Source organism: Cebidichthys violaceus, unplaced genomic scaffold (genome assembly GCF_023349555.1).
Source record: "Cebidichthys violaceus isolate CVI_PGR_0920_01 unplaced genomic scaffold, fCebVio1.0.p SCAF_45, whole genome shotgun sequence".
Taxonomy (NCBI): Eukaryota; Metazoa; Chordata; class Actinopteri; order Perciformes; family Stichaeidae; genus Cebidichthys; species Cebidichthys violaceus.
Window position 1 is genome coordinate 1,334,847 of NW_027176650.1, and position 26,111 is coordinate 1,360,957.

Here is a 26,111-nt window from a genome sequence, read left to right on the forward strand (position 1 = left end):
ATGCCTCCGAGTAAAAGCCTCTTCGCGCCTTTCATCTCTGTGGCCCCGGAGGGAGGAGTCGGCCCCGCGGCCCTCCACGCGGACATCCAAGCTCTGCTGCAGCGGAGCCGCGCGCAGGAGCGACCGGGGGCGGAGCGCACCAGACGCGGCTGCGACCACCGAGACGCTCCGTGCGCCATCGTGGAGCTCCGGCTGGGCCCCGCCGGAGGCGCGCTGCACTACCTCCAGCCGGACACGTGCTCTGTGGAGCGGGTGCAGAAACGGAGACGCCTGGCTGCCAACGCCCGGGAGAGGAAGAGGATGCTGGGGCTCAACGTCGCCTTCGACCGGCTGCGGAGCGTCATCCCCAACCTGGAGAGCGACAAGAAGCTCTCCAAGTCAGAGACGCTCCAAATGGCGCAGATTTACATCGCCACCCTGAGCGAGCTGCTCGAGGAGGAACCCTGCGGTGCCCCGGCACCGAGACCCCCGGGGGCCGCTCCGCCCTCACAGGGAACCACGCTTGCTGCCGGGGAGCCGGAGGGGCCAGTCAGGGACTCTCACACCGGGAAGAGCAGCGGAGGCGCGACGCGCACAGCGGAGAAGAGGAGTTATAATGAGGACGTGTGGGCGAGAACGAGCGGGACCAAATGACTTAAACACCCAGTTAATTCTTAAATATATGGAATTATGTTTCCAGAAAAAGACATTAAGCTCCTGGATTTAATGCAATGTTTTCCAATTTGCCAAAAGAGTTTTGTATTTCAGATGTTTGTCTCAATCACCCGTCAATGACTTAAAATGTATTTTTCTAACAAACATTTCTGACGTCATTTTATTGTTTGTTTCACCTTGTTTGTTTCTTGAGACAAAAGTTTGAAGAAAGAAAAACCATTCTTTCAAAAACAAAGATTCTGAGAAAAGTTCATCATGAAGAGAAAGAAAAGAGGCGGAGCAGGAGAATACTGAAAGTAGCAATTTTTATTATTTTAAAATTATATACAGGTAACCAAAGACATCAGTCGGTAAATCGGTACAAAGATCAAGTGTTCCTGCAGCTCTCTGTCCGTCCAACACAACAACACGACCGGAGAAGGCTTCAGAAAATGAAAAATAGAGTCAGATTCAGAAAAGTAGAGTCTACCGGTCTAAACTTAAATTTAACACCCCCCCCCCCATTACCCATCAGCCCCTCCCCCTACACGAGGAAATCAATCTATGTACAAGAACTATGTACAAAAAGCTCGTCATCCATTCTCCAGACGTCTGAATAAAGCTCTTGTAAAAGTAAAAAAAAAAAAAAGAGAGTGTGAAGGTTGAAGTGTGTGTGTGTGTGTGTGTGTGTGTGTGTGTGTGTGTGTGTGTGTGTGTGTGTGTGTGTGTGTGTATGTATGTGTGTGTGTGTGTGTGTGTGTGTGTGTGTGTGTGTGTGTGTGAGATGAACACGGTTGACGCGGTTCAAACTTTTCACAACAGATCAGATTCTGGAGGACTTTGTCTGCATTCAACATCAAAGACAGAATGATGTCTCCTCCTCCATCTCTCTGGAGGACGAGACGTTTGTGTTAGAAGAAGTCATTAGTGAAACGTGACGCTGCTCAGGTGATCGGTCAGGAATCATCCACCGTGTTGTTTGAAACGTGAATCGTGAAATATTAAAGTGAAGCGCCGTGGGTTACCGTGAACCTCTTTCATCTTCCTCCGCGTCTCACGCCGCTCGTCTTCATCGCCGCTCGTCTTCATCGCCGCTCGTCTTCGCTTGTTAATGAGGCGGCCTTTAGAGTTCTGACTGAACGGTTAATAACTGAATGAGTTATTAACCGTTCACGTCACCTTATGAACCCTTTAGAACCGCTGCCTCGTGAAAAAGTGTGACATCTCTACACTTCACACTAACGCGCTCTCCTTCTGATGCCGGTGAAATGCATCCTGGGAATGAACACAGGCTCAGTGAAACGTGAAACAGCATGAACAGAAGAATAGCTCTGGACAGATCAGATGTGACGGAGGAGGATTCATCCCTAACAGCTACAAGCTGAGGTGGCAGAAGAAGAAGAGGAAAGTGTGGACGTGATCTTTGAACGCCTCTCCGCCGGAGGCTCGGTTCAAACCGGAGCGGAGCGGCTCGTCTTCACCTCTCGGCTGCCTTTGGGCCGTAGGTGGAGGACTCCTCTCTGGGCGGTAATTGAAAGGAGCTGAAGGAGGACAGGTTCTGGTCCGGAGGGCTCGGGTCCCGGTGAGAGAGCTTTGATGTTGGGGGGGGGATTGATTCTTTGAAAGGGGAAAAAGTTTCTGTCGTTTAAAGTTTCAAACAACCTCGAGGGTCACTCCGTCTCAGGTGTGTTGTTGTGTGCGCTCGGCATGCTGGGAGAAGCACCCGTTTGCGATAACGGCACAAGAAGAAGAAGAAGAAGCAATTTCAAAGCAGCTAGTTTGCTGCAGAGGAGCGAAGAGACGACCTCTGGTTACACAGATGAAGAACCGAAACAACAGACCTAATGTGAACGTTTATACCGCCTTAAAATACCACCTTAACTTCACAAAAACCTGCAATTCAGGGTGTGAACCTTTGGCCAGAAAAGATCAATACTTGATTCATCTGCTTCAGACCGCCTCCTGGAGGAGTGGAGAGGTCAACGAGTATGAAGAAGAAGAAGAAGAAGAAGAAGAAGAAGAAGAAGAAGAAGAAGAACACAGCCGGTGGTCGTTTCTTTAACCACTCAAGTTGTTTTGGCGATTATCAGCTCCAGAGGCAGAGCCGAGGGCTGCAAGGCTCTGATGACAGGCTGGAGAAAATGGCAGCTCCACTCCAATCTGTCACCGGTCGATACGAAGGCGGGGGGGGGGGGGGGGAATCAAAAGCAACAAAAAGACAGATTTAAAGAAGAAGAAACACGTTCTGAGAGGCTTTTATAAATAGAGGAGAGGTCGGAGGAAAACAGAATACTGACTCGGATCGTTTAATAAAAAAGTAAAATAAAATCTGATCATAACCTATGACGTCATCATAAATTTAAATTAATCTCAAGTTAATTTAGGGGAAAGAAACTCGAGCTCCGTTTACTGGAGGAGACGAAGACGAGGAAGACGTGTGTGTTAGAGTCACTCCTGGACACGTTTCATTCTTCTGAGGTGATGAAGATGATGATAGTGGTGATGAAGATGAAGAAGATGGTTGTGAGTGTGTGTGTGAGACAGGCTTCTCTCTAGCAGTGCTCCAGATAATCAATGATCCGAGAGATGGACTTCTGTCCTGTGGTGGCGATGTCACACTGCAGAGAGAGAGAGAGAGAGAGAGGTCAGTTCACTCTCTCACACACACACACACACACACACACACACACACACACACACACACACACACGCGCTGAGACTCACGGTGAGGTTCATGAAGTTGAGGAACTTCTTCAGCATTTCTGTCATGATGGAGAAGTCTCCTTTAGGAAGGTTGTCTCTCACAGTAGTCACATTCAACTGGTGGAAAGAGAGGGAGAGAGAGAGAGAGAGAGAGAGAGAGAGAGAGAGAGAGAGAGAGAGTCAAACATGACAAACACAACAGAGGATCAGCAGATCTAATCATTGTATTTACAGCCTAACACGGCGTGTATGGTGTGTGTATGGTGTGTGTATGGTGTGTGTATGGTGTATGTATGGTGTGTGTATGGTGTGTGTATGGCGTGTGTATGGTGTGTGTATGGCGTGTGTATGGCGTGTGTATGGTGTGTGTATGGTGTGTGTATGGTGTGTGTATGGCGTGTGTATGGTGTGTGTATGGTGTGTGTATGGTGTATGTATGGTGTGTGTATGGTGTGTGTATGGCGTGTGTATGGTGTGTGTATGGCGTGTGTATGGCGTGTGTATGGTGTGTGTATGGTGTGTGTATGGCGTGTGTATGGCGTGTGTATGGTGTGTGTATGGTGTGTGTATGGTGTGTGTATGGTGTGTGTATGGCGTGTATGTATGGCGTGTTGCTCACCGTGCTCCCCTGACACAGGCAGCCCAGCAGCAGTGCTGTGTAGGAGGCCACGATGCTGTCCTCCATGTGCTTCCCTGCATGCTGCAGAGCTGGGAGGAGGAAGAGGATGATGAGGAGGAGGAAACATTCTCAGGTCTTTTGTTCTCAAACCCACACACACACACACACACACACACACACACACACACACACACACACACACACACACACACACACACACACACACACACACACACACACACACACACACACACACGTACCTTTGTTGAGGTCCAGCTCCTGGTCCTCCTCGTCCTTCTCCTTCTTCTTCTCCTCTTCCTGTTTGTCGGTGGCGGTGGCGTTGTCGTTGGCCACCCACTGGATCTCGCCGCCCGTCTCCTGCCACTGGCCGCTCTTGTCCAGCGGCGGCTTCGGCGCCTCCTTGATGAGGTCGTCGGTCTGCTCCTCGGCCTTGATGGCGGCTCGCTCCCGCTGGAGGAACAGCTGAGGGAGGACAAGGCGCAGCGATCAGGCCGCCTGGGTACACTCGTATTACTGCTGTGTTTTAAATGCTCCTGGAGTCAGGACGAGCGCAACGTCTTCCTGCTCGGTCGACGGCGTACCTGTACGAGAGCAGCGATGGCGCTCAGCGGGCCAGTGCTGCCGACATCCTGGAGCGGAGGAGCGTTCAGCAGGACGGTGGAGTCGCAGGGACCCTGACCTCCCTCCATCTCCATCTCCATCAGACAGTACTTGTTCCGGGCACTGTACTCCACCAGGTTGATCAGCAGGCCCAGACCCTGAACGCCACACACACACACACACACACACACAGTCAGAGTCTGTCATTTCACTGATCTGCTGCCTTATCACTTCAAGCGTGTGTGTGTGTGTGTGTGTGTGTGTGTGTGTGTGTGTGTGTGTGTGTGTGTGTGTGTGTGTGTGTGTGTGTGTGTGTGTGTGTGAGATACTCACCAGTACTCGGATGTCGAACCTCTGCTCTTGAGGAAGATACTGAGGTACTTTGAGGACACAGTTCAGAGCCGTCATGATCAGATCCTCCTGCTCTCCGGTCTTGGTGCTGCCCCACTCTGCACACAAACACACGATTATGAGGACGGTGTTCATGGTATCAAGATGAATCAACCTCTCAGTTTAAAGGAACAAACGCCTCCTGTGAACTTGTTTTAGTGAGGCAGTGAAGTGCGTTTTCTGACCGTTGTCGTGCGTCAGGTTGAGCAGGACTCCGATGATGGCCCTCATGCAGTCCTCCACCGCCTTCCCCACGGCTCCGTCCGAGTTCAGCTCCCTGCTGTACCTCTGGATCATCTCCTCGCACCTCCTCAGCACCCTGAGAGGGACGAGGACAACGTCGGATTACAATCTAACGTGTTTCCAGAGCGACGGATCGAAGGGACGCACGACGACAACGTGAGGGGAGAGGATCCAAAGAGCTGGTCAACAACTCTCTGCTGTCCTTCTGTGGAGCTCCGTCTCCCAACAAGAGAAATGACATCGTGTGATTTACCCACAACACACCACGGGTACTCGTACGCCTTCATCAGTAGTATAGTATACTAACACATTAGTATTCATCACAGCCTCCCTGTGGAGTCAGCAGCTGTGTCTCATCAGAAGAAAAGAAAAAGTTCATCACAAACAAACTGGATCCACGTCCAGATGTCAGATCTGGATCCATGTCTACTCTCCTCTTTCCTGTTCTACTCCATCATTAGACAGAGCAGCATTCACACACACACACACACACACACACACACACACACACACACACACACACACACACACACACACACACACACACACACACACACACACACACACACACACACACACACACACACACCGGCTGCAGCAGCAGAAGGGTGCAGCAGGTCAGCCGCCTGATGTAAATAAGTAGATTAAATCTAATGACAGTTGTGACTGAACACAGAGCAGAGTCTGAGCAGCAGGACGGAGCGAGAGGAAGGAACGAAAAGACAAGAAGGAGAGAAGAGAAGGAGAGAAGAGAAGGAGAGAAGAGTCACAACAACACTTTATTCTCCTGCTTTCTGCTCCACATATCTGGAACAAAGTCCCAGAAAGCTGCAGGTCTGCAGAGACCCTCAGCTCCTTTAGATCCAGACTGAAGACTTTTCTGTTTGCTGCCTTTAACTGAACCACATTCAAGGATTTTAATCAATTTCTGCATTTTACTACTGTATTTTATTTCTTAAACTGCACTGTTTTTAGTTTTTTGTGTTTTAATGACTGATTTTAATGTTTCAGTGAATGTTCTTAAATCTCCTTTTCTTTTGCATCATGTTTTGATGCTTTTAATGGTTTTAAGTGAAGCACTTTGAATTGCCTTGTTGTTGAAATGTGCTCTACAAATAAACTTGCCTTCATGTTGTAGTTCAAGGGATAAACTCACTGTGCTGAGACAGGAAAACACCAAAATAAGGCCTGAGCTACAATAAACCAGAATAATCCATGAAGATATCAGTCACGTGTGTGTGTGTGTGTGTGTGTGTGTGTGTGTAACTGAATTAGTCCTGCAGACAGCTGAACTACTCAGAGGCAGACGGTGAGTTTGGGTTGAGACGATGAGAGCAGCGTGGACGTGACAAAGAGAAAAGAGACGAGGGAGGAGAAGAGTAAATGATAGAGGAAGAAGACCTGGAGTCATCCATGAATACACAGCTTCAGTGTGTGTGTGTGTGTGTGTGTGTGTGTGTGTGTGTGTGTGTGTGTGTGTGGCCGTGCTCTCTCTCTCACCCTGTGGTTTTGGGGGTTAATCGAGTTAACAGAGAGGACAGCTGAACGCTCAGACCGAGGCCTGCGTCACCCGTAGAAACAGCAGCTCTTTGTTGACCCATTTAGCCTTCATCCTCCTCTTCATCCTCCTCTTTAACCCCCCCCCCCCCCACTGCAGACCCTGTGTGCGGTCACACGGAGGGTGGAGGAGGAGGAGGTAGAGTAACTACGTGTTTCCACTGATACTGTGTTTATGAGGCCGACACAGATATTTAGTTCTTAACATATAACACACAATGTGGTTATTACAGAATAGTGATGAAGAAATGAGTGGGACCTGTTTCAGTGGAATAATCAGCTCTCTAGTGGTGAAACGGAGACACCGTCACCTCAAACGTACCTGTTATTACTCATCATCATACGACACATGGTAACAGAAGGTCGTCTCCCCTACGCTCACTCTGCTCCTGACATGTCACGAGATCATTAACGTCTTCTGTTCTGGAGGCTGAGCCTCTCCACCAGAGGTCAGGTCATTTCCACACTGCACTTTTCTCTCCCTCTCTTTTTCAGCTGATGTCAGAGGGCAAAGGTCACGTCTGTGACTGACAGGATGTCACCACCAGGAAATGAAACAACAAAACCCTGATAATGAAACGCACAATAAGTACCAGGCATACAGACTCAGACTACTTCTCACACACATAACATGAGAGATATATATATATATATATATATATATATATATATATATATATATATATATATATATATATATATATATATATATATATATATATATATATATATATAGAAAGTACACGTTGTACATCTCAGTCTATCTAGTCTATTCAAAGTATTCTGTATGTCCTAAAGGACATTGTGAATATTGCAGAGCACTAAACGTCTCTAGTGAAGACATGACAAGAGGAAGAGGAGGAAGAGGAACATCTGTTAGGGTGAGTCCCGTTATCATGACTTCACCTTCACAGCATCAACATTAGCAGCAGAGTCGATCATAAGTTCTGTCAATATATGACCGGAGCCGAACACCTTCGACACTTTCACACAGACGGTCACATGGCTGACAGACATTAGTGACATACCCGGGGTCAGAGGTGGAGACTGTGTGTGTGTGTGTGTGTGTGTGTGTGTGAGAATGAGTGAGTGAGCGAGTCAGAAAGGGAGAGAGAAAGAGAGTGTGAGTCAGAAAGAGAAAGAGCAAGTGTGAAAGAGAGCGTGTGTGTGTGTGTGCGTGCGTGCGTGCGTGCGTGCGTGCGTGCGTGCGTGCGTGCGTGCGTGTGTGTGTGTGTGCTCTCACTTTGCAGAGGAGATGATGAGTGATGAGTCTTTGTAGGCGATCAAGTAGCCCTGGTTCTCTGGGTTGTGGACCGTCACCTGCATGAGCACACAGAGAACACGTCTGTTTTCTGTTCCACTTGTGATTGTTTAGAGATGGATTAACTCCATCTTCAGTATTTATCTTGTGAACAATAATAATCAGGTAAAACCTCAGCTTATCAACAAGAACTAAACATTTCATTTTGGGGAAATAAGTAACAACATGAGATTTAAACTTTTCTCTTTAGAAGACTTGTGTGATCCATTTTCTAAGTCTGATTTCAATTCAGGACCAAAAGACCTCATTGTGTCTCCGAGCAAAGTAGGCAGAGGTCTGAAAGACGCCACTCAATAGTGTGAACAGGTTACAGGTAAATATATATTCTAGCCTGCACACTGAGTCCAGACCTAAACACGACCCTCACTGGGTCTAGTTTGTGTTGCACTTACGCTCTCCAACACCCGCAAACACCTCTCAGCTCCCCACAGAGACGACACCATCTTCTCCTTCTCGCCCTCCTGGTTTAAGTTGTCAACACACTCCTTCACTGCGTGGGGAGAAACAGAAAACAGGGAGACAGTCAGAAACCATCGTGCGTCGGGATTTCTGCTATTTTGAGTCATTTTAAAAAAACGGTCTAAATAACATCTACTAACCTTTATCTACTATGTGGTCCAGGCCTCCCAGTAGTCGCAGCTCCTCTTTGAACCAGTCTCCGGCTCGCTTCGACGTCAGGGACAGTAACGTCTCCATGGCTAGATGACCCGTCTACAGGAAGAGAGGAGAGACAAAGACACGTTCTGTTTTCTCTGATGGATTTCAGACTGCGTGACGGTTGAGCGCTGGTATGAAACGGTCTCCACGGAGACCTTCTCTCTCTGATTGTAAGAAACCTGATATTTACTGTGGATGTTTCACAGCACAGAAGATAGAAATATCTTGACACATGTGGGTGGCAGTGAGTCACCCTGACTCAATGAATATCATTATTCAGAGCGAGAGGTGCAACGCTTCCACCAAACTGCTCAGCAGGCATCACAGAGGACATTAAACCGATCCAGAGAGAAGAATAGTCTTTAACGATCCGTTCAGTACCGTTATGTTCTGGAGGTCCAGGTGCTTGTTGTGCACCGTGTCGCAGAGCTTCCTGATCTTCTCCTTCATCTTGGCGATTTCTCTGGCGCTGAACTGAGTGGTGGGGTCCGGGTCTGTCCCCGCGCAGGCCCCGCCCCCTTGGTCCTGGTCCAGGTCCATCTCCAGCAGCCGGATCATCAGGTCCAGGCACGAGCGGTCCAGATCCATGTTCAACCGGTCTCTGCTGAGGATGTACATGAGAGACGCCGTGCACAGGGCCAGGTTCTGCAGAGAGGACCGTGGAGTTAGTCATTTAAACCACTGTTGATGTTCTCCGGTCATTACTGTGACGAGTGAACCGCAGGTGCGCTTGGTTCCTCTGTAGCGACCGATCCTTACCGGGTGTTGTGGGGCGTCATTGAGTGTTTTGAAGACCTGAGCCACCTTCCCTCTGGCCCTGAGGTGCATCCTGAAGCTGGGCATGGCGCAGCGCGTAGCCAGGCTGATCACACTGGAGAGAAACGCACAACGTCAGGAATGACCCACTTTACAGGGTAACGTGGTTCTTGCGGGGTTCTTACCTCAGGCAGCGTGTGTTGAGCGGTTGTCCACTCTTCAGACCAGTAGCCAGGTACTCAAAGTCGTCGGTAAACTCCTGGTTCTCTCCAAACTCCACCACGTCGTTGAAGTGCTTCACATGCTGGACGACCGTATACAGCTGGAAAACAGACGGACATTTCTGTTTTAAGCTTCAGGTGAATTTGCAGGTTGAAATGTGCATCAAGTGGAATGAATAAAAAGGACGGACAACTGCAGCGCGTAGAAACCTCTTACCTCCTTGTGCTCTTTGCGGCATTTGAGTGCAGTGACGGTGTCCTGGTACAGGTCCGTGGGGAGGGTGACGCACTTGGTGACTTTGGGCGGAGGGGGAGGAGCCTTAAAAACCCCGTCGTCCTTCTGAGCGTCGGCGGGCTCCTTACCGGATCCTCCCGCCGAGACGGCCGCCTGGTGAGATGGGTCGATGTGGAATTAACATGTTTTATGAGCCGCATATGGAAACATGAAAACTCTTTTACTCCATTACAGCGAGCTCTCAAGAACTTACAGGAGCCGTCTGTGAGCGGGCCAAGAAGGTTGAAGGAGCCTCCTCTTCGCTCTCCAGGGTCCAGTGTCTGGCGTTGTACACGGCTTTGGTGGGAGACTGTGACACACACACACACACACACACACACACACACACACACACACACACACACACACACACACACACACACACACACACACACACACACACACACACACACACACACACGAGAGAAGTGAGACAAACACTGTGAGGTCCATTGTTAGGATCGTTGCTTTCTGTCGTTACAATTATTACCTGACAAAATATTCTGCTTCAATCCATGTTTGTTGTAGCTTTGAATGTTACGAATACGTCTGTTATTCCACATCAAACTTTGACTTTTATACTAAGTAAAGAAAAAGTGTGTGGCGTGAATCAAGTCCACATTACAACACAGAAGAAGAACGATAAGAGGACAGATGAAGCATGGACAGAACTGTGCTTGTAGATAAAAACAGACGAGGAAAATAAAGAGTGATGGAGAGAAGGAGGCGAAAGAAAACTGGATGCATATTAAACTGGAGAGAGTCAGCCAGCACTGATCAAACAGCTGGACACACACCCACACACACACACACACACACACACACACACACACACCCACCCTTGGCTCGTCTCCTGTCCTCTTTATATATTTTTGCCAAACCTGTGGTTGGTGGTTGCCGGGGCATTGATAATGAAAAACAAAAGAGGGGAAGAACCGGGAGAAAGAAAAGAGAGAAGAGAGTTGGCTGAAGAGCAGAGCACTGAGGGAGAGGTGTGTGTGTGTGTGTGTGTGTGTGTGTGTGTGTGTGTGTGTGTGTGTGTGTGTGTGTGTGTGTGTGTGTGTGTGTGTGTGTGTGTGTGCTTATTAACACCACAGGGTTAATAAGCAGAGACAAAAGAGGAGTTTGGGGATGAGCTTTGCTGGAACATCAACACACCAAATTAAAATCCTCCTACAATAATCTGAATGACACAGATGGACACCTGGCCCCCCCGCCGCTAAGCAGCATGGGAGAGAAGGAGGGAGAGATGAGAGTGAAAGAGGGAAGGTGGGAGAGAAAGAGGGAAGGAGGGAGAGCGTGGTGGTGTTCCTGCTGTGGACTCGTTGAGCGTTAACATCAAACTTTCTTCTCTTTGGTCACGTTTAGGAAAACTTGAATCATTATCTTTTATCATTATCTGTTATTAACTTTTATCATTAACTTTTTATCAACTGCTCTTTGATGAGCTGCTGGGTGAAGAGGACTCATTATTATCGATTATGTTCTGGACCAAGAGCTATCTTCAGACAACACGTTGTCATTGATCTGTGTATGAAAAGAAAGATTGTGATTTAACTAAATATAAAGAAGTCAACACATCGACTGATTTTGTCCAATAATAATAATAATAATAATTTAATAAAGCTGCTTGAAGTGAAGGGTCAAAGCAGGCGCAGTACTGGTTCTGCTGGAATAAGATGAGGGTCGTTATCTACAGAGCTGTGCATCAAACATCAAAACTCTTTTAATAAATGAAATGCGTCCCAAGCACAGAGCACGAAGAACTCTCTGGTCAGACAGCGTCTGATTCAAAACCTTTTGGATTACATTTTAGTGGAAACAAGAGAGCTTTATTCCCCATGCTGCTCAGAGTCAGCGGCAGCTTTAAGTCACTTTTGGAACGAGTGGAGGCTTCTTTCATTGGGACCCAGTTGGCACCACTGACCGGGACACACTGGGTTTAGCCTTCAGTGGCTTTGTGTCCTTCTCAGGGAGATCATACCCGGAGATAGAAAGAACAGCAGAGTGAACGCTTCTAGGGAACCAAGCCAAACCCCAACGGTGTCATTACTCTATCGCCATTACATTATACAAACATTTACTGCATAAGCAGAAGTTAAGGGAAAACAAAGCATCTTGTTTTCCCCCTTACGGTATTGATTGTGTAGATACAACATCTAACATCCAAGAGGTTTCGCTTCTTCGGTTTACTTCAAAGAAAAGGTTAAGTAGAAAAACAAAGTACGGTATTGTGCTGTTTTGGTACTAAAACTCATATCAGCAGTTCTATCTACAAACAGTATCTTTCCTTCTCTTTCCTCGTATACACTGTATGTATAGATGTCCTCGTATACCCTGTATGTATAGATGTCCTCGTATACCCTGTATGTATAGATGTCCTCGTATACACTGTATGTATAGATGTCCTCGTATACCCTGTATGTATAGATGTCCTCGTATACCCTGTATGTATAGATGTCCTCGTATACCCTGTATGTATAGATGTCCTCGTATACCCTGTATGTATAGATGTCCTCGTATACACTGTATGTATAGATGTCCTCGTATACACTGTATGTATAGATGTCCTCGTATACACTGTATGTATAGATGTCCTCGTATACCCTGTATGTATAGATGTCCTCGTATACACTGTATGTATAGATGTCCTCGTATACACTATGTATAGATGTATTCACCAGGTACAGTGCACATTAATCAACACGTTCGATGTGCCAGAGGTAGATAATGAGCTCAGCGGTTGTTACAAACCGGTGGCCTAATGTCACCGTTAACGGTAGAACAGAGAACAGAGCCACACCGGAGCTCTGATGAGGCTCATTGTTATGGATGTAATCACGTTCCCTAAATAAAACCGTCTACTTAATACGGACGAGTCCGTCTACCCTCGGTCGTTATGATCAAATTTAATATCTCCCAGCATCCTCAGCGGACCGACCTAACGGCGCTCTGGCTCCACAACCGCCGGCCCGGAGACTCACAGTTTATTGTAATTGAAGCAGAGTTTTGACAACTCCGACTTCAAACGGGCTGTTGTTGCTGTAATGAGCTCCACTCGCCTCTTACTCTCCATTACGTTCACTGGAGATGGAGCGAGGCAGTCGGAATGTACCGCGTTAGAGAGAGAGAGAGAGAGAGAGAGAGAGACAGAGACAGAGGGAGACAGAGAGAGACAGAGAGAGAAAGAGAGAGAGAGAGACAGAGAGAGAGAGACAGAGAGAGACAGAGAGACAGAGAGAGACAGAGAGACAGAGAGAGAGAGACAGAGAGAGAGACAGAGAGAGACAGAGAGACAGAGAGAGAGACAGAGAGAGAGAGACAGAGAGAGACAGAGAGAGACAGAGAGACAGAGAGAGAGAGACAGAGAGAGAGACAGCGAGAGAGAGAAAGAGACAGAGAGAGACAGCGAGAGAGAGAGAGACACAAAGAGATTTTTTTTTTCTCCTCTGACACAAAGAGAGAGAGAGAGAGAGAGAGAGAGAGAGACAGAGAGAGAGAGACAAAGAGAGAGAGAGAAAGAGAGAGAGAGACAGAGAGAGACAGAGAGACAATTAGAAGAAGAGGAGGAGGGAGGCGAGGCAGAGAGAATTACTCGGACGGGTAAAAAGAATTACAAAGTGGTCAAGAGGAAGTGATGGAGAGCAAGAGGAGAGCACATTACTCAGGAAGTTATTGTGAGTCGGAGCATGAAACTGGAGAATGAGAGCGAGTACATTAAGTACATTAAGTACATTATCATGCTCTACGGGTGGTGAGCCTACACAGCTGGTCTGCAATGAGGAGACGAAGAGTAAAACCTGCTTTACGTCTTTCACTGTGAAGGTTCTCGACAGGTGCCGAGCGATAACTTCCAAACAAAGTTCATCTCTGCCTCGACTACTGCTGACGAAGTGAAGCACAGAGCATGAATCACAGCTCGTGAGCGCATATATTATGCAGTAAAACTGAGCCTCTGAGGGGTTCGGGGGAAATAAACGCATCAATCTGGTGGACGTTGAGAGCAGAATGAAGAGAATGGAGCAAGGAGAACTGAGATGTGTTCATTAAGGAAGCTGTGGCACAAATTAGGACAAATGAGGGCCACAGTGGAGGTAACGAACGGTTAAAACGGTTCAGAGGCTTTGAGGCTGCAGCGTCTGAGCAGCGTGAGCCTCGGCGTGGCGCCCTGATGATTCTGACCTTCTTGTGCGCGCTGAAGATCCTCCGGAAGGTGTCCGGGTTCTTCTCCGTGGCTTTGCCCTGAGACGCCCTCCTGGGAGCCCCGGCCACCACCCTGAGGCCGTCCTCCGAGAAGTCCATCACGTCTGCAGACCAAAACACACACACAGTTACCATCAACCAGAACTTCAGCCGGTCAGGAGGAGAGGAACCCTTTACTACAGACGTCACATCAGCGATACAGTAGCTGTGGATTAGACCCGTAACGAGATACGTCGGACTCTGTCTGTATCCGGTTCTGCTGCTTGTCACGGTTTTTAGCTCATCTTCTCATACAATTACACTTCAAAACTATCCCATATGTATATACACACACATGTGGGTGTTCTGACCTGCTCGTATCCGGCTGTCCGGCCTCTCAGAGTTCTTCTTGTTCTCCTTGGCTGCCGGTCGGTCCAGCATCTCCAGTCTCTCCAGCCTCTCCAGTCTCTCCAACCTCTCCAGGTTTTCGAAGGGATCTGGCGGGTCTTCGGTCAGCGTCTCCTCCATGGGTTCTACCACCGGGGTTCTCTCCCTCTGCTGGGCGGCCGCGGCCTTCTTGGCCCTCCTCCTCCTCTCTTTAGCGCCGTCGTCGTCGTCGTCGTCGTCGTCAGCGCCTTCGCTGTCGCTCATGTCGTCAAAGCCGAAGTACTGGATCTTGTAACTGGATCGTCCGTCTGAGTTGTCGCCGCTGTTCTCCTCCTGATGGACGTCTGCGTCCTCGAAACCGAACAGGTCTGGCTTACTGTCCTTCTTAGACTTTGTCTGGGTCGGTTTGAACCTGAGGCGAGGACGGGTTGGAGAAAACATGCTTCACAAACCTTACAGCACAATGCATCTGAATACACTCCGTTTAATCCATTGAACATCATCATTATAATAATAATAATAATAATAATAATAACAATAATAATAATAATAATAATAATAACAATAATAATAATAAAGAGGTTTCTGGTTCTACCTTGTGTTTTGTTGTTCCGTCTTCTTCCGCTGCCATCCCGCCTCTCCCAGCTCCGCGGTGCTGCCGGACCCGGCACCGCCGCTGCCGCTACCACTAGAGGGCGCCGCGTCGGTGCTGAACTCCTCCACCCCTCGCTCCTGGATGGTGACGTTACACATGGACACAGAAGAGGGGTGCAGCACCGTGAAGTCCCTCGTCCGGCCCCGACCCCGACCCCCTCCGCCGCCCGCCGTCTTATTACTGCCGTCCGATGTGGATTTGGGAGGATCTGTGCTAGAAGCGGCGCCGGCAGAGCCGCTGGAGTCCGAGGTTTTGCCCGAGCCCTGTTTGTTGGGCCTCCTGTACGTCCGACAGTTAGAGTTTCTTACGAGCGAGGAGTTGGAGGAAGCATTGGAGTAGTCGGACGTCTCCACAAGGAAGTCAGAGTCGCCCCCTAGGTCCTCGCTCTCACTGGGGCTCTGGAGCCGTGGGGGGGAGGGGGGCTTCTCGACATGCCGGGTCTGCCGGAGCTCAGAGCTGCCCACGGCGAGGCCCGCCGTCGCCCAGGACAGCGTCGGGGCCGGGTTGCGAGGCTCCTGGCTGGGCGAGGGCGGACGGAGACCCATGATGGCGTCCCAGGAGTCGTAGGTGGACTCCGTCTTGGACCCCGTCTTCAGGGTGGTGGTCTGCGCCAGGGGCTTCTTATCACTCTCAGAAGCATTTTGGTACCACGAGTAGCTGTGCTGGTTCTCCGACAGCGAGGACGTCTGCTGGGACTTCCCTACGGAGAAGAAGAACAGTGAACTATCAGACAAGAGTTTGTTTTAAAGGTTAGTTAGTTCATAGTAAGGTCATATTTACAGCTACTTTAATATCCATCAGGACTACAAGTATGATAACGTTCATTATTACATTGATTATTAGTCGTTCAGTCTCTGAAATGATGACAAAGGAGACGAGAAACGGTCCAAAAACCAAAGATATTCAACTCTCATAATTCATCTAATTATTTCAGCAATGATGTCAACCATCAGTGGTGCTACAATATATAATAATACATTGTATTCTCTGAACCGGACAGTAACTGACCTGAACAAAAGGACAAGGCCGTTACAAGTCATTCGGTGGACGCTGTTAAAATCAAATTTCATCCTTTAATAATGTGTTTGCTGACACTTCACCTCCAGACAGATGACATCTGTGCATCTCAAACCAGCTGCTCCACGTCTTCAGAGAGAACCATGACGAGAGACAACCGACAGAACACGTCTACTACAACAATACTACGGAACACGTCCGCTACAACAATACGTCTACTACAACAATACTACGGAACACGTCCGCTACAACAATACGTCTGCTACAACAATACTACGGAACACGTCCGCTACAACAATACGTCTACTACAACAATACTACGGAACACGTCCGCTACAACAATACGTCTGCTACAACAATACGTCTACTACAACAATACTACAGAACACGTCCGCTACAACAATACGTCTACTACAACAATACTACGGAACACGTCCGCTACAACAATACGTCCGCTACAACAATACGTCTACTACAACAATACTACAGAACACGTCCGCTACAACAATACTACAGAACACGTCCGCTACAACAATACTACGGAACACATCCGCTACAACAATACTACGGAACACGTCCGCTACAACAATACTACGGAACACGTCCGCTACAACAATACGTCTGCTACAACAATACTACAGAACACGTCCGCTACAACAATACTACAGAACACGTCCGCTACAACAATACTACGGAACACGTCCGCTACAACAATACTATAGAACACGTCCGCTACAACAATACTACAGAACACGTCTGCTACAACAATACTATAGAACACGTCCGCTACAACAATACTACGGAACACGTCCGCTACAACAATACGTCTGCTACAACAATACTACAGAACACGTCCGCTACAACAATACTACGGAACACGTCTGCTACAACAATACTACGGAACACGTCCGCTACAACAATACTACGGAACACGTCCGCTACAACAATACGTCTGCTACAACAATACTACAGAACACGTCCGCTACAACAATACTACGGAACACGTCTGCTACAACAATACTACGGAACACGTCCGCTACAACAATACTACACACTGTTCACTTCTGGTGAACTTCACTTCATAAACGCTGAAGAGCAGAACGGAGATGTGCATAAAGATTGCACCATTTAACAAGAGCACGTTCACACACTGAAAACAGGTCACACACACACACACACACACACACACACACACACACACACACACACACACACACACAAAGTGTCTCTCACACACACACACACACACACACACACACACACACACACACACACACACACACACACACACACACACACACACACACACACAGCTGCTACCGAGCTACACGTCAAACACTCATTTTCCAGTCGGTGTGCGTCTTCAAGAAGAAACGTCTGGATCCACTTGCCAGTCACACACACACACACACACAATCTCTCTCTCACACACACACACACACACACACACACACACACACAATCTCTCTCTCACACACACACACACACACACACACACAAAATCTCTCTCACACACACACACACACACACACACACACACACACACACACACACACAATCTCTCTCACACACACACACACACACACACACACACAATCTCTCTCACACACACACACAATCTCTCTCTCACACACACACACACACACACACAATCTCTCTCTCACACACACACACACACACACAATCTCTCTCTCACACACACACACACACACACACACACACAATCTCTCTCTCTCACACACACACACACACACACACACACACACACACACACACACACACACACACACACACACACACACACACACACACACACACACGTTATTAGCACCCTGTGGCCATTTCTGCCGTCACAGATAACAAACGGGTGACACCACTGGACTCGTTACTCTGCGCAAACACAGGAAATTGCTCCACAGCGTAACATCAGAGGGCGTCTGCTCTGAAGCAGCTGTGAGTTTGTTTTGAAGGCCGTGTTACCGAAGCACAGCAAACCTAGAGAGAAAGTAGGCCATTCTGCTCCTTCACTGTCTGCACAGCGCATTTCACAAACACAACTTTGAGAAGTAAAGGAGGGTGAAACATGTGGAGGATGGAGTGTGTTTGTGTGAGCTGCTGTGGATCAGTGTTAGTGTAGTGAATGGAGAGCAGCAGACAGCTGGGGGAGATGCTCAACCTGTCAGCTCCTCGCCTTCTGCTGCATTTCTGCATATTTTGTTTGTTTTGCCCTCTGGCATTTCAGAGAACACTGCAGCCAACAGAGCGCCGTGCACACACACACACACACACACACACACACACACACACACACAGTCAGACGACTAGCAGGTCTAAGACGGTGACGTCTGATCAGTCATTGTTCTCGTTTCAGGCTGTTAGTCGAGGTAGAGCACGGCGTGAGGAGGAGGAGGCGTTCTAGTCTTGCTCAAGGACACGCGGGCTGTGTGTGGGTGTGAGGACCGATGAGCTTCATCGTGTAACGTTCCTAAAGATCTAATCCTAAATATATTCCAACAACACACTTAAATACGATCACAGCACCGGTCTAACTACTGCACTCTGACCAGCCGACAGTGTTTTTCATAATCACTTACTCAGTACTCAGATAGTCCCACTCATTTGAATATGAATATCAAATGTATATAATAAAGTCCACCAGGAACAACCTCAACGCTGCCACGTTCTGACTGAACGTCTGTGATGAAGCACACAGCTTCAACTCAAATAACAGCTTCATCAAACCCTGCACAGCCACATGATGCCTATGCAAGGTCGCAAATCTATTAAAATTAGTTTTATAGCTTAATCTCTCTGCATTTAAAAATGTATATCCGCCATGTCAACACAGACAGCATAATAGAACATTTAATGAACCTTTGAATGTCTCTCTTCACACCTTCAAGGATAAACTAATGAAGATAGAAAGCCTGAACATGAATGTCTCTGCTCACACGTCCACACATTAACACACATGTCATTAACACACAGGTCACTAACACACACAGGTCACTAACACACAGCTCACTAACACACACGTCATTAACACACACAGGTCACTAACACACAGCTCACTAACACACACAGGTCATTAACACACACAGCTCACTAACACACAGCTCACTAACACACAGCTCACTAACACACACGTCACTAACACACACGTCATTAACACACACGTCATTAACACACACAGCTCACTAACACACAGCTCACTAACACACACGTCATTAACACACACAGCTCACTAACACACAGCTCACTAACACACACGTCATTAACACACACAGGTCACTAACACACAGCTCACTAACACACACGTCATTAACACACACAGGTCACTAACACACAGCTCACTAACACACAGCTCACTAACACACAGCTCACTAACACACAGCTCACTAACACACACGTCATTAACACACACAGGTCACTAACACACAGCTCACTAACACACACGTCATTAACACACACAGGTCACTAACACACAGCTCACTAACACACAGCTCACTAACACACAGCTCACTAACACACACGTCACTAACACACACGTCATTAACACACACACACAGGTCACTAACACACACACGTCATTAACACACACACACACAGGTCACTAACACACACGTCATTAACACAGGTCACTAACACACACGTCACTAACACACACGTCACTAACACACACACGTCATTAACACACACACACACACACACAGGTCATTAACACACAGGTCACTAACACACACACAGCGCACTAACACACAGGTCACTAACACACACGTCATTAACACACAGGTCACTAACACACACGTCATTAACACACAGCTCACTAACACACAGGTCATTAACACACAGGTCATTAACACACAGGTCACTAACACACACGTCATTAACACACACGTCATTAACACACACACGTCATTAACACACACAGGTCACTAACACACACACACGTCACTAACACACACACGTCATTAACACACACACACACACACACAGGTCACTAACACACACGTCATTAACACACAGGTCACTAACACACAGGTCACTAACACACAGGTCACTAACACACACGTCATTAACACACAGGTCACTAACACACAGCTCACTAACACACAGCTCACTAACACACACACGTCACTAACACACAGGTCATTAACACACAGCTCACTAACACACAGGTCACCAACACACAGGTCACCAACACACAGCTCACCAACACACAGGTCACCAACACACAGGTCACCAACACACACGTCACCAACACACACGTCACTAACACACACACGTCATTAACACACACGTCCACACATTAACACACACACGTCATTAACACACACGTCATTAACACACACGTCATTAACACACATTAACACACATTAACACACATTAACACACATTAACACACACACACGTCACTAACACACACGTCACTAACACACACGTCACTAACACAGACACGTCATTAACACACACGTCCACACATTAACACACACGGCATTAACACAGACACGTCACTAACACGCACGGCACAAACACGCACGTCGTTACACACACACGTCATTAACACGCACGTCATTAACACACACACACACACACGTCATTAACACACACACACACACGTCATTAACACACACGTCATTAACACACACACACGTCATTAACACGAACATCATTAACACACACGTCATTAACACGAACGTCATTAACACGAACGTCATTAACACACACGTCATTAACACACACACGCGTCATTAACACACAGGTCACTAACACACACGTCATTAACACACAGCTCACTAACACACACGTCATTAACACACAGGTCATTAACACACAGGTCACTAACACACACGTCATTAACACACACGTCATTAACACACACGTCATTAACACACACACACGTCACTAACACACACACACGTCATTAACACACACACACACACACACACACACACACACAGGTCACTAACACACACGTCATTAACACACAGGTCACTAACACACAGGTCACTAACACACACGTCATTAACACACAGGTCACTAACACACAGCTCACTAACACACAGCTCACTAACACACACACGTCACTAACACACAGGTCATTAACACACAGCTCACTAACACACAGGTCACCAACACACAGGTCACCAACACACAGCTCACCAACACACAGGTCACCAACACACAGGTCACCAACACACACGTCACCAACACACACGTCACTAACACACACACGTCATTAACACACACGTCCACACATTAACACACACACGTCATTAACACACACGTCATTAACACACACGTCATTAACACACATTAACACACATTAACACACATTAACACACACACACGTCACTAACACACACGTCACTAACACACACGTCACTAACACACACGTCACTAACACAGACACGTCATTAACACACACGTCCACACATTAACACACACGGCATTAACACAGACACGTCACTAACACGCACGGCACAAACACGCACGTCGTTACACACACACGTCATTAACACGCACGTCATTAACACACACACACACACACGTCATTAACACACACACACACACGTCATTAACACACACGTCATTAACACACACACACGTCATTAACACGAACGTCATTAACACACACACACGTCATTAACACGAACGTCATTAACACGAACGTCATTAACACACACGTCATTAACACACACACGCGTCATTAACACGAACGTCATTAACACACACGTCATTAACACACACGTCATTAACAAGAACGTCATTAACACGAACGTCATTAACACACACGTCATTAACACACACGTCATTAACACACACGTCATTAACACACACGTCATTAACAAGAACGTCATTAACACACACGTCATTAACACACACGTCATTAACACACACACACACGTCATTAACACACACGTCATTAACACACACGTCATTAACACACACACGTCATTAACACACACGTCATTAACACACACACGTCATTAACACGAACGTCATTAACACACACGTCATTAACACACACACACGTCATTAACACGAACGTCATTAACACACACGTCATTAACACACACACACACGTCATTAACACACACGTCATTAACACACACGTCATTAACACACACACACGTCATTAACACACACACGTCATTAACACGAACGTCATTAACACACGTCATTAACACACACACGTCATTAACACACACACGTCATTAACACGCACGTCATTAACACGCACGTCATTAACACGAACGTCATTAACACGCACGTCATTAACACGCACGTCATTAACACACACACGTCATTAACACGAACGTCATTAACGCGCACGTCATTAACACGAACGTCATTAACACGAACGTCATTAACACGAACGTCATTAACACGCACGTCATTAACACACAAACCTCACGTATAACTTCTGAAACACACATTCTGATTCACCAAAATAAAACCAGAAGATCCACATTTGCTGACAGGATGACGACGTTTAATGTGGGATTAAATGAACTGACTGAAGTATCTCTCTTCATATAAGAGCCATCAGCTTCATATGTTTTTACAGTTCATTATTTCTCAGTGATTCACGATCTTCTTGAATATAAACACCAGTCTGGAAGTAGCAACAGTCAACTCTACAGTATTGCCGTACTTTATCAGAGGTAGTATTTGTTGAAGGATTTTGTCGTATTTACTGAGTCAACAAGTGTTTCAGATGAACTTCAGCGTCGCGCTGGCTTCCCTTCAAACGTGGCTCCGGTGTCCCGACACCGGACCGGGCTCACAGAGGCCCAGCTCGTGGTCGGGTCGAGTGGCTCTGGTCTCTGGTGGGAGGCCAGCAGCGGTCACGGAAGGCTGAGGATCAATCGAGCCGAAAGCAACTGACTGAGAGCGGAGAACCTACAACACTGACTCCTTCTTTAAAGAAAAGAAAAAAAAAAAAAGAAAAAAAAAAAATCACTGAAACCTAGAAACCAAAGGGAAGACGCTTCATGATTCTAGTGCCAAAACTAACATGTGTTTGGTTCACTTGAGCCTCAGGATGCCGCCAGACGCAGAGACGGCATCCGTCCACCGACGCTCGTCTTCAATCCTCTGAATGAAAATCAGGCTCACAGTGAGCTCATCAGATAATAAGTAAGTTCAGCGAAGGCTTAACGTTTACCACCAACAGAAACCGCCAACAGACTCAAAGAATATTATTGACGCCACCATATCAAAAGACCAACGTGAGGAGCCTGTAGAGCGTCACCTTCAGAGTGCACCGTGTGACCACACTATGCATGTTTCAGGGTTTTATTCTAATGTCCTAAATACCAGTCGCTGTTCTGTCAATACAAACTGCTGATTAATTAAATGAGTACAGCTAAGACACCACCTTAAAGTCCTCTGATGACGTTTTAGACATTGGGCAACTGCGCTAGTGAACAGATAAGTTGATGGTGAATAACTGCAGAGGCGGTCATAGTCCAGGTTGTTGGGAGTCTTACCTATGCTGGCACTGCTGCTGTTGAAGAACCGAGCCGTGTCCTCCACCACCCTGGGCGGGTTCCTGTCGTTGGGGAGCCACGACGTCCCTCGAGCGGACGTCAAAGCGTGGGACCCCCCCTGGAGGCCGGACAGAGACAGCCCCGGCCTCTCCGCCTGCGGAGGCTCCGCGGAGCTCGGCTTGGCGGGCGACGACTTGTTTCCGCTGCGAGACGAAACCGGCTTGGATTCCTCGTCGCTGTCGAACCCGAACGGATCCTCAAAGCCGTCTCCGCTCGGACGGGGCCTCTTGTAGACCTCCAGGACCGAGTCGTTCTTGGGCGCGCCGACGCGCTTGGAGCCCACCTTGGCCTTGTAGGTGGTGTCGCCCCATTTGGTGCTCAGGGTGCCTCTCTTGGTGGACAGCACCTCGTCAAACTTGGACGTGCCCTCTCCTCCCTTGCGGCTGTAGGTTTTACCAAATCTGGATGTCATTGTTGCATCTGGGTCATATTCTCTGAGAGGAGAGAGCAGAAAGGTCAGAGGTCACACTAATAACAGAGTTCATAGGACTGTTCATCATATGTATACACTTACATAACTTGTATCATTATTTAAGTTTGCAACAACAGTGACCAGTCAAGTTGACAAACTATAATAAATATTCTCTCTCAATGTTTTTGCTCCCAAATATTAAAAGGTGCTTAATTTGAATCATTCTAAGCTGCATATTAAATGTATAATCAGATTAATAAAACAGATGACGTAACGACAGCGAGGTGTGAGAATAACTAACAAACAGCTCGAGCTCTTCTCGGCCAGCTGGTGAGACAAAACAAGGCTAACGTTAGCTTAGCAGCGAGCTAATGGCGCTAACATACTATATTATATATTATTATATAAATATTATACATACTGTTAACATCAGCGCTGGTAGGACACAATGAATGGAAACACATTAAAACACACTAATCAAGCAGTAAATAACAAATATAACGCACAAAGTTGCTGTTAACGTTAGCATTAGCAAAAAGCTCAACAGAGAAGACTGGAGCCGTCGCTAGCTTCAAGCTAACAGCTAGCTTTAGAGCTAACAGCTAACACAAGCCAAAACTCCAAAACATGGACCGTAAACGAACATCGGGTGTAATTTATATACGTATTTATACTTGGTGAGCTAAAGGGCCGATCCGCACAAAACACACTCCAGACCCGAAACGTTAAACTCGCACAGGCCTCCTCCTGCTGCTGCTGCTGCTGCTTCTGCTGCTTCTTCTGCTTCTTCTTCTTCTTCTTCTTCTTCTTCTTCTTCTTCTTCTGTGGTGTTTCCGGGCCTGCTTCAAGCTGCACAAATATAAACAAGGCCGAGCGGACAACGTTAACGGCAAATTAGCGGATTTTAAACGCAACGGCTAGAACCGCAAACCCAGACTGATGAGAAAATATGCAGTTTGTAACCCCATATAATTATATCGGCTTCTATTTTTCAGCTAAATCAGCACTCGATTGTCTCCTCCGGGTTGCGACGAAGGTTTCCATTGGACTCACACCGCTGCGTCAAGCTAGCTAGGAGATAGAAGAACGTGACCGGAACCATGGTAATATATCCTTCACAATAAAAGCACATGTCGAACATTCGGAAAGAACATTTTAGTTAAGCATAGTTGGCATGCATGTATACATGTATATTATATATTTGATATACGGAATATATATTTAAAATCACATCATAAAATGTGGATTTGACACAGATCCCTTCATCTACATATTATTCAATGTCACGTTGATCGCTATGTTTTTGTCCAGTTTTATTTTTTAAATCACAACCGGAACTAATTATATATCCTATCTCGAGCGTCACACCAACTTCATCAATCTTAGCACTTCGAATGCTGCATTCAGGTGCTACCATCAAACTCGTAAAAAGGTACATTTCATATGATAAGCCCGTAAATGTGGCAAAAACAATTCTGCAGCTCATTGATGGAGCAAAATGGAAAGTATAGATGGAACTCAACAACGTCGTTCATGATTCATCATTATTTAGTGCGTTACTACGGAAAGTATGCTGTTTTTTATTTATTTGCTGGGGAAATACTGTAGAACATTTTTAACCTACTTTTTTACATAATAAAAAATAAGATCATGAACTGCTCCCTGCAGTGTTAGTGCTAAATTTATTGAAAATACAATGTCCCAACCTCCATCAGGCTGTTTATTGTACTATGTGCAACATCATTATACTAGAGTCACAGGCTTCAACCACCAACATTAATAACAATGCATGTCAATAACGGAGTTAATGCATGAGGTAGGCTGCACAGCATGTAGGAAGAGAGACAGAGATGTTATTCAGTGATAAAACACATCACTTTATTTCAAATGTTCAGAGAATTTGCATG

General features: G+C 47.0%; 2 protein-coding genes across 3 annotated transcripts; one reads left to right on the forward strand and one right to left on the reverse strand.

The window, feature by feature from the left end:
- atoh1c (atonal bHLH transcription factor 1c) lies at positions 1–949 on the forward strand. Its single transcript, XM_068729180.1, has one exon. It carries the CDS (start codon positions 1–3, stop codon positions 631–633), a length of 633 nt encoding a protein of 210 aa, XP_068585281.1. The 3' UTR covers positions 634–949.
- Positions 941–25,255, reverse strand: LOC137886623 (wings apart-like protein homolog). Of its 2 annotated transcripts, none has more exons than XM_068729154.1 (20): positions 24,942–25,255; positions 23,733–24,226; positions 15,160–15,919; positions 14,549–14,976; positions 14,178–14,302; positions 10,210–10,305; positions 9,939–10,109; positions 9,686–9,822; positions 9,504–9,615; positions 9,126–9,389; positions 8,687–8,798; positions 8,480–8,577; positions 8,010–8,086; positions 5,152–5,285; positions 4,910–5,025; positions 4,558–4,734; positions 4,216–4,438; positions 3,956–4,044; positions 3,358–3,453; positions 941–3,251 (listed from the first exon to the last, which is right to left on the reverse strand). In XM_068729154.1, exons 2-20 carry the CDS (start codon positions 24,202–24,204, stop codon positions 3,186–3,188), a joined length of 3,753 nt encoding a protein of 1,250 aa, XP_068585255.1. In that variant the 5' UTR covers positions 24,205–24,226; positions 24,942–25,255; the 3' UTR covers positions 941–3,185. The 2 variants fall into 2 exon arrangements, with proteins under 2 accessions (XP_068585255.1, XP_068585254.1); XM_068729153.1 differs by having other exon boundaries at positions 24,879–25,255.
- Between the last annotated feature and the right edge of the window lie 856 nt (positions 25,256–26,111).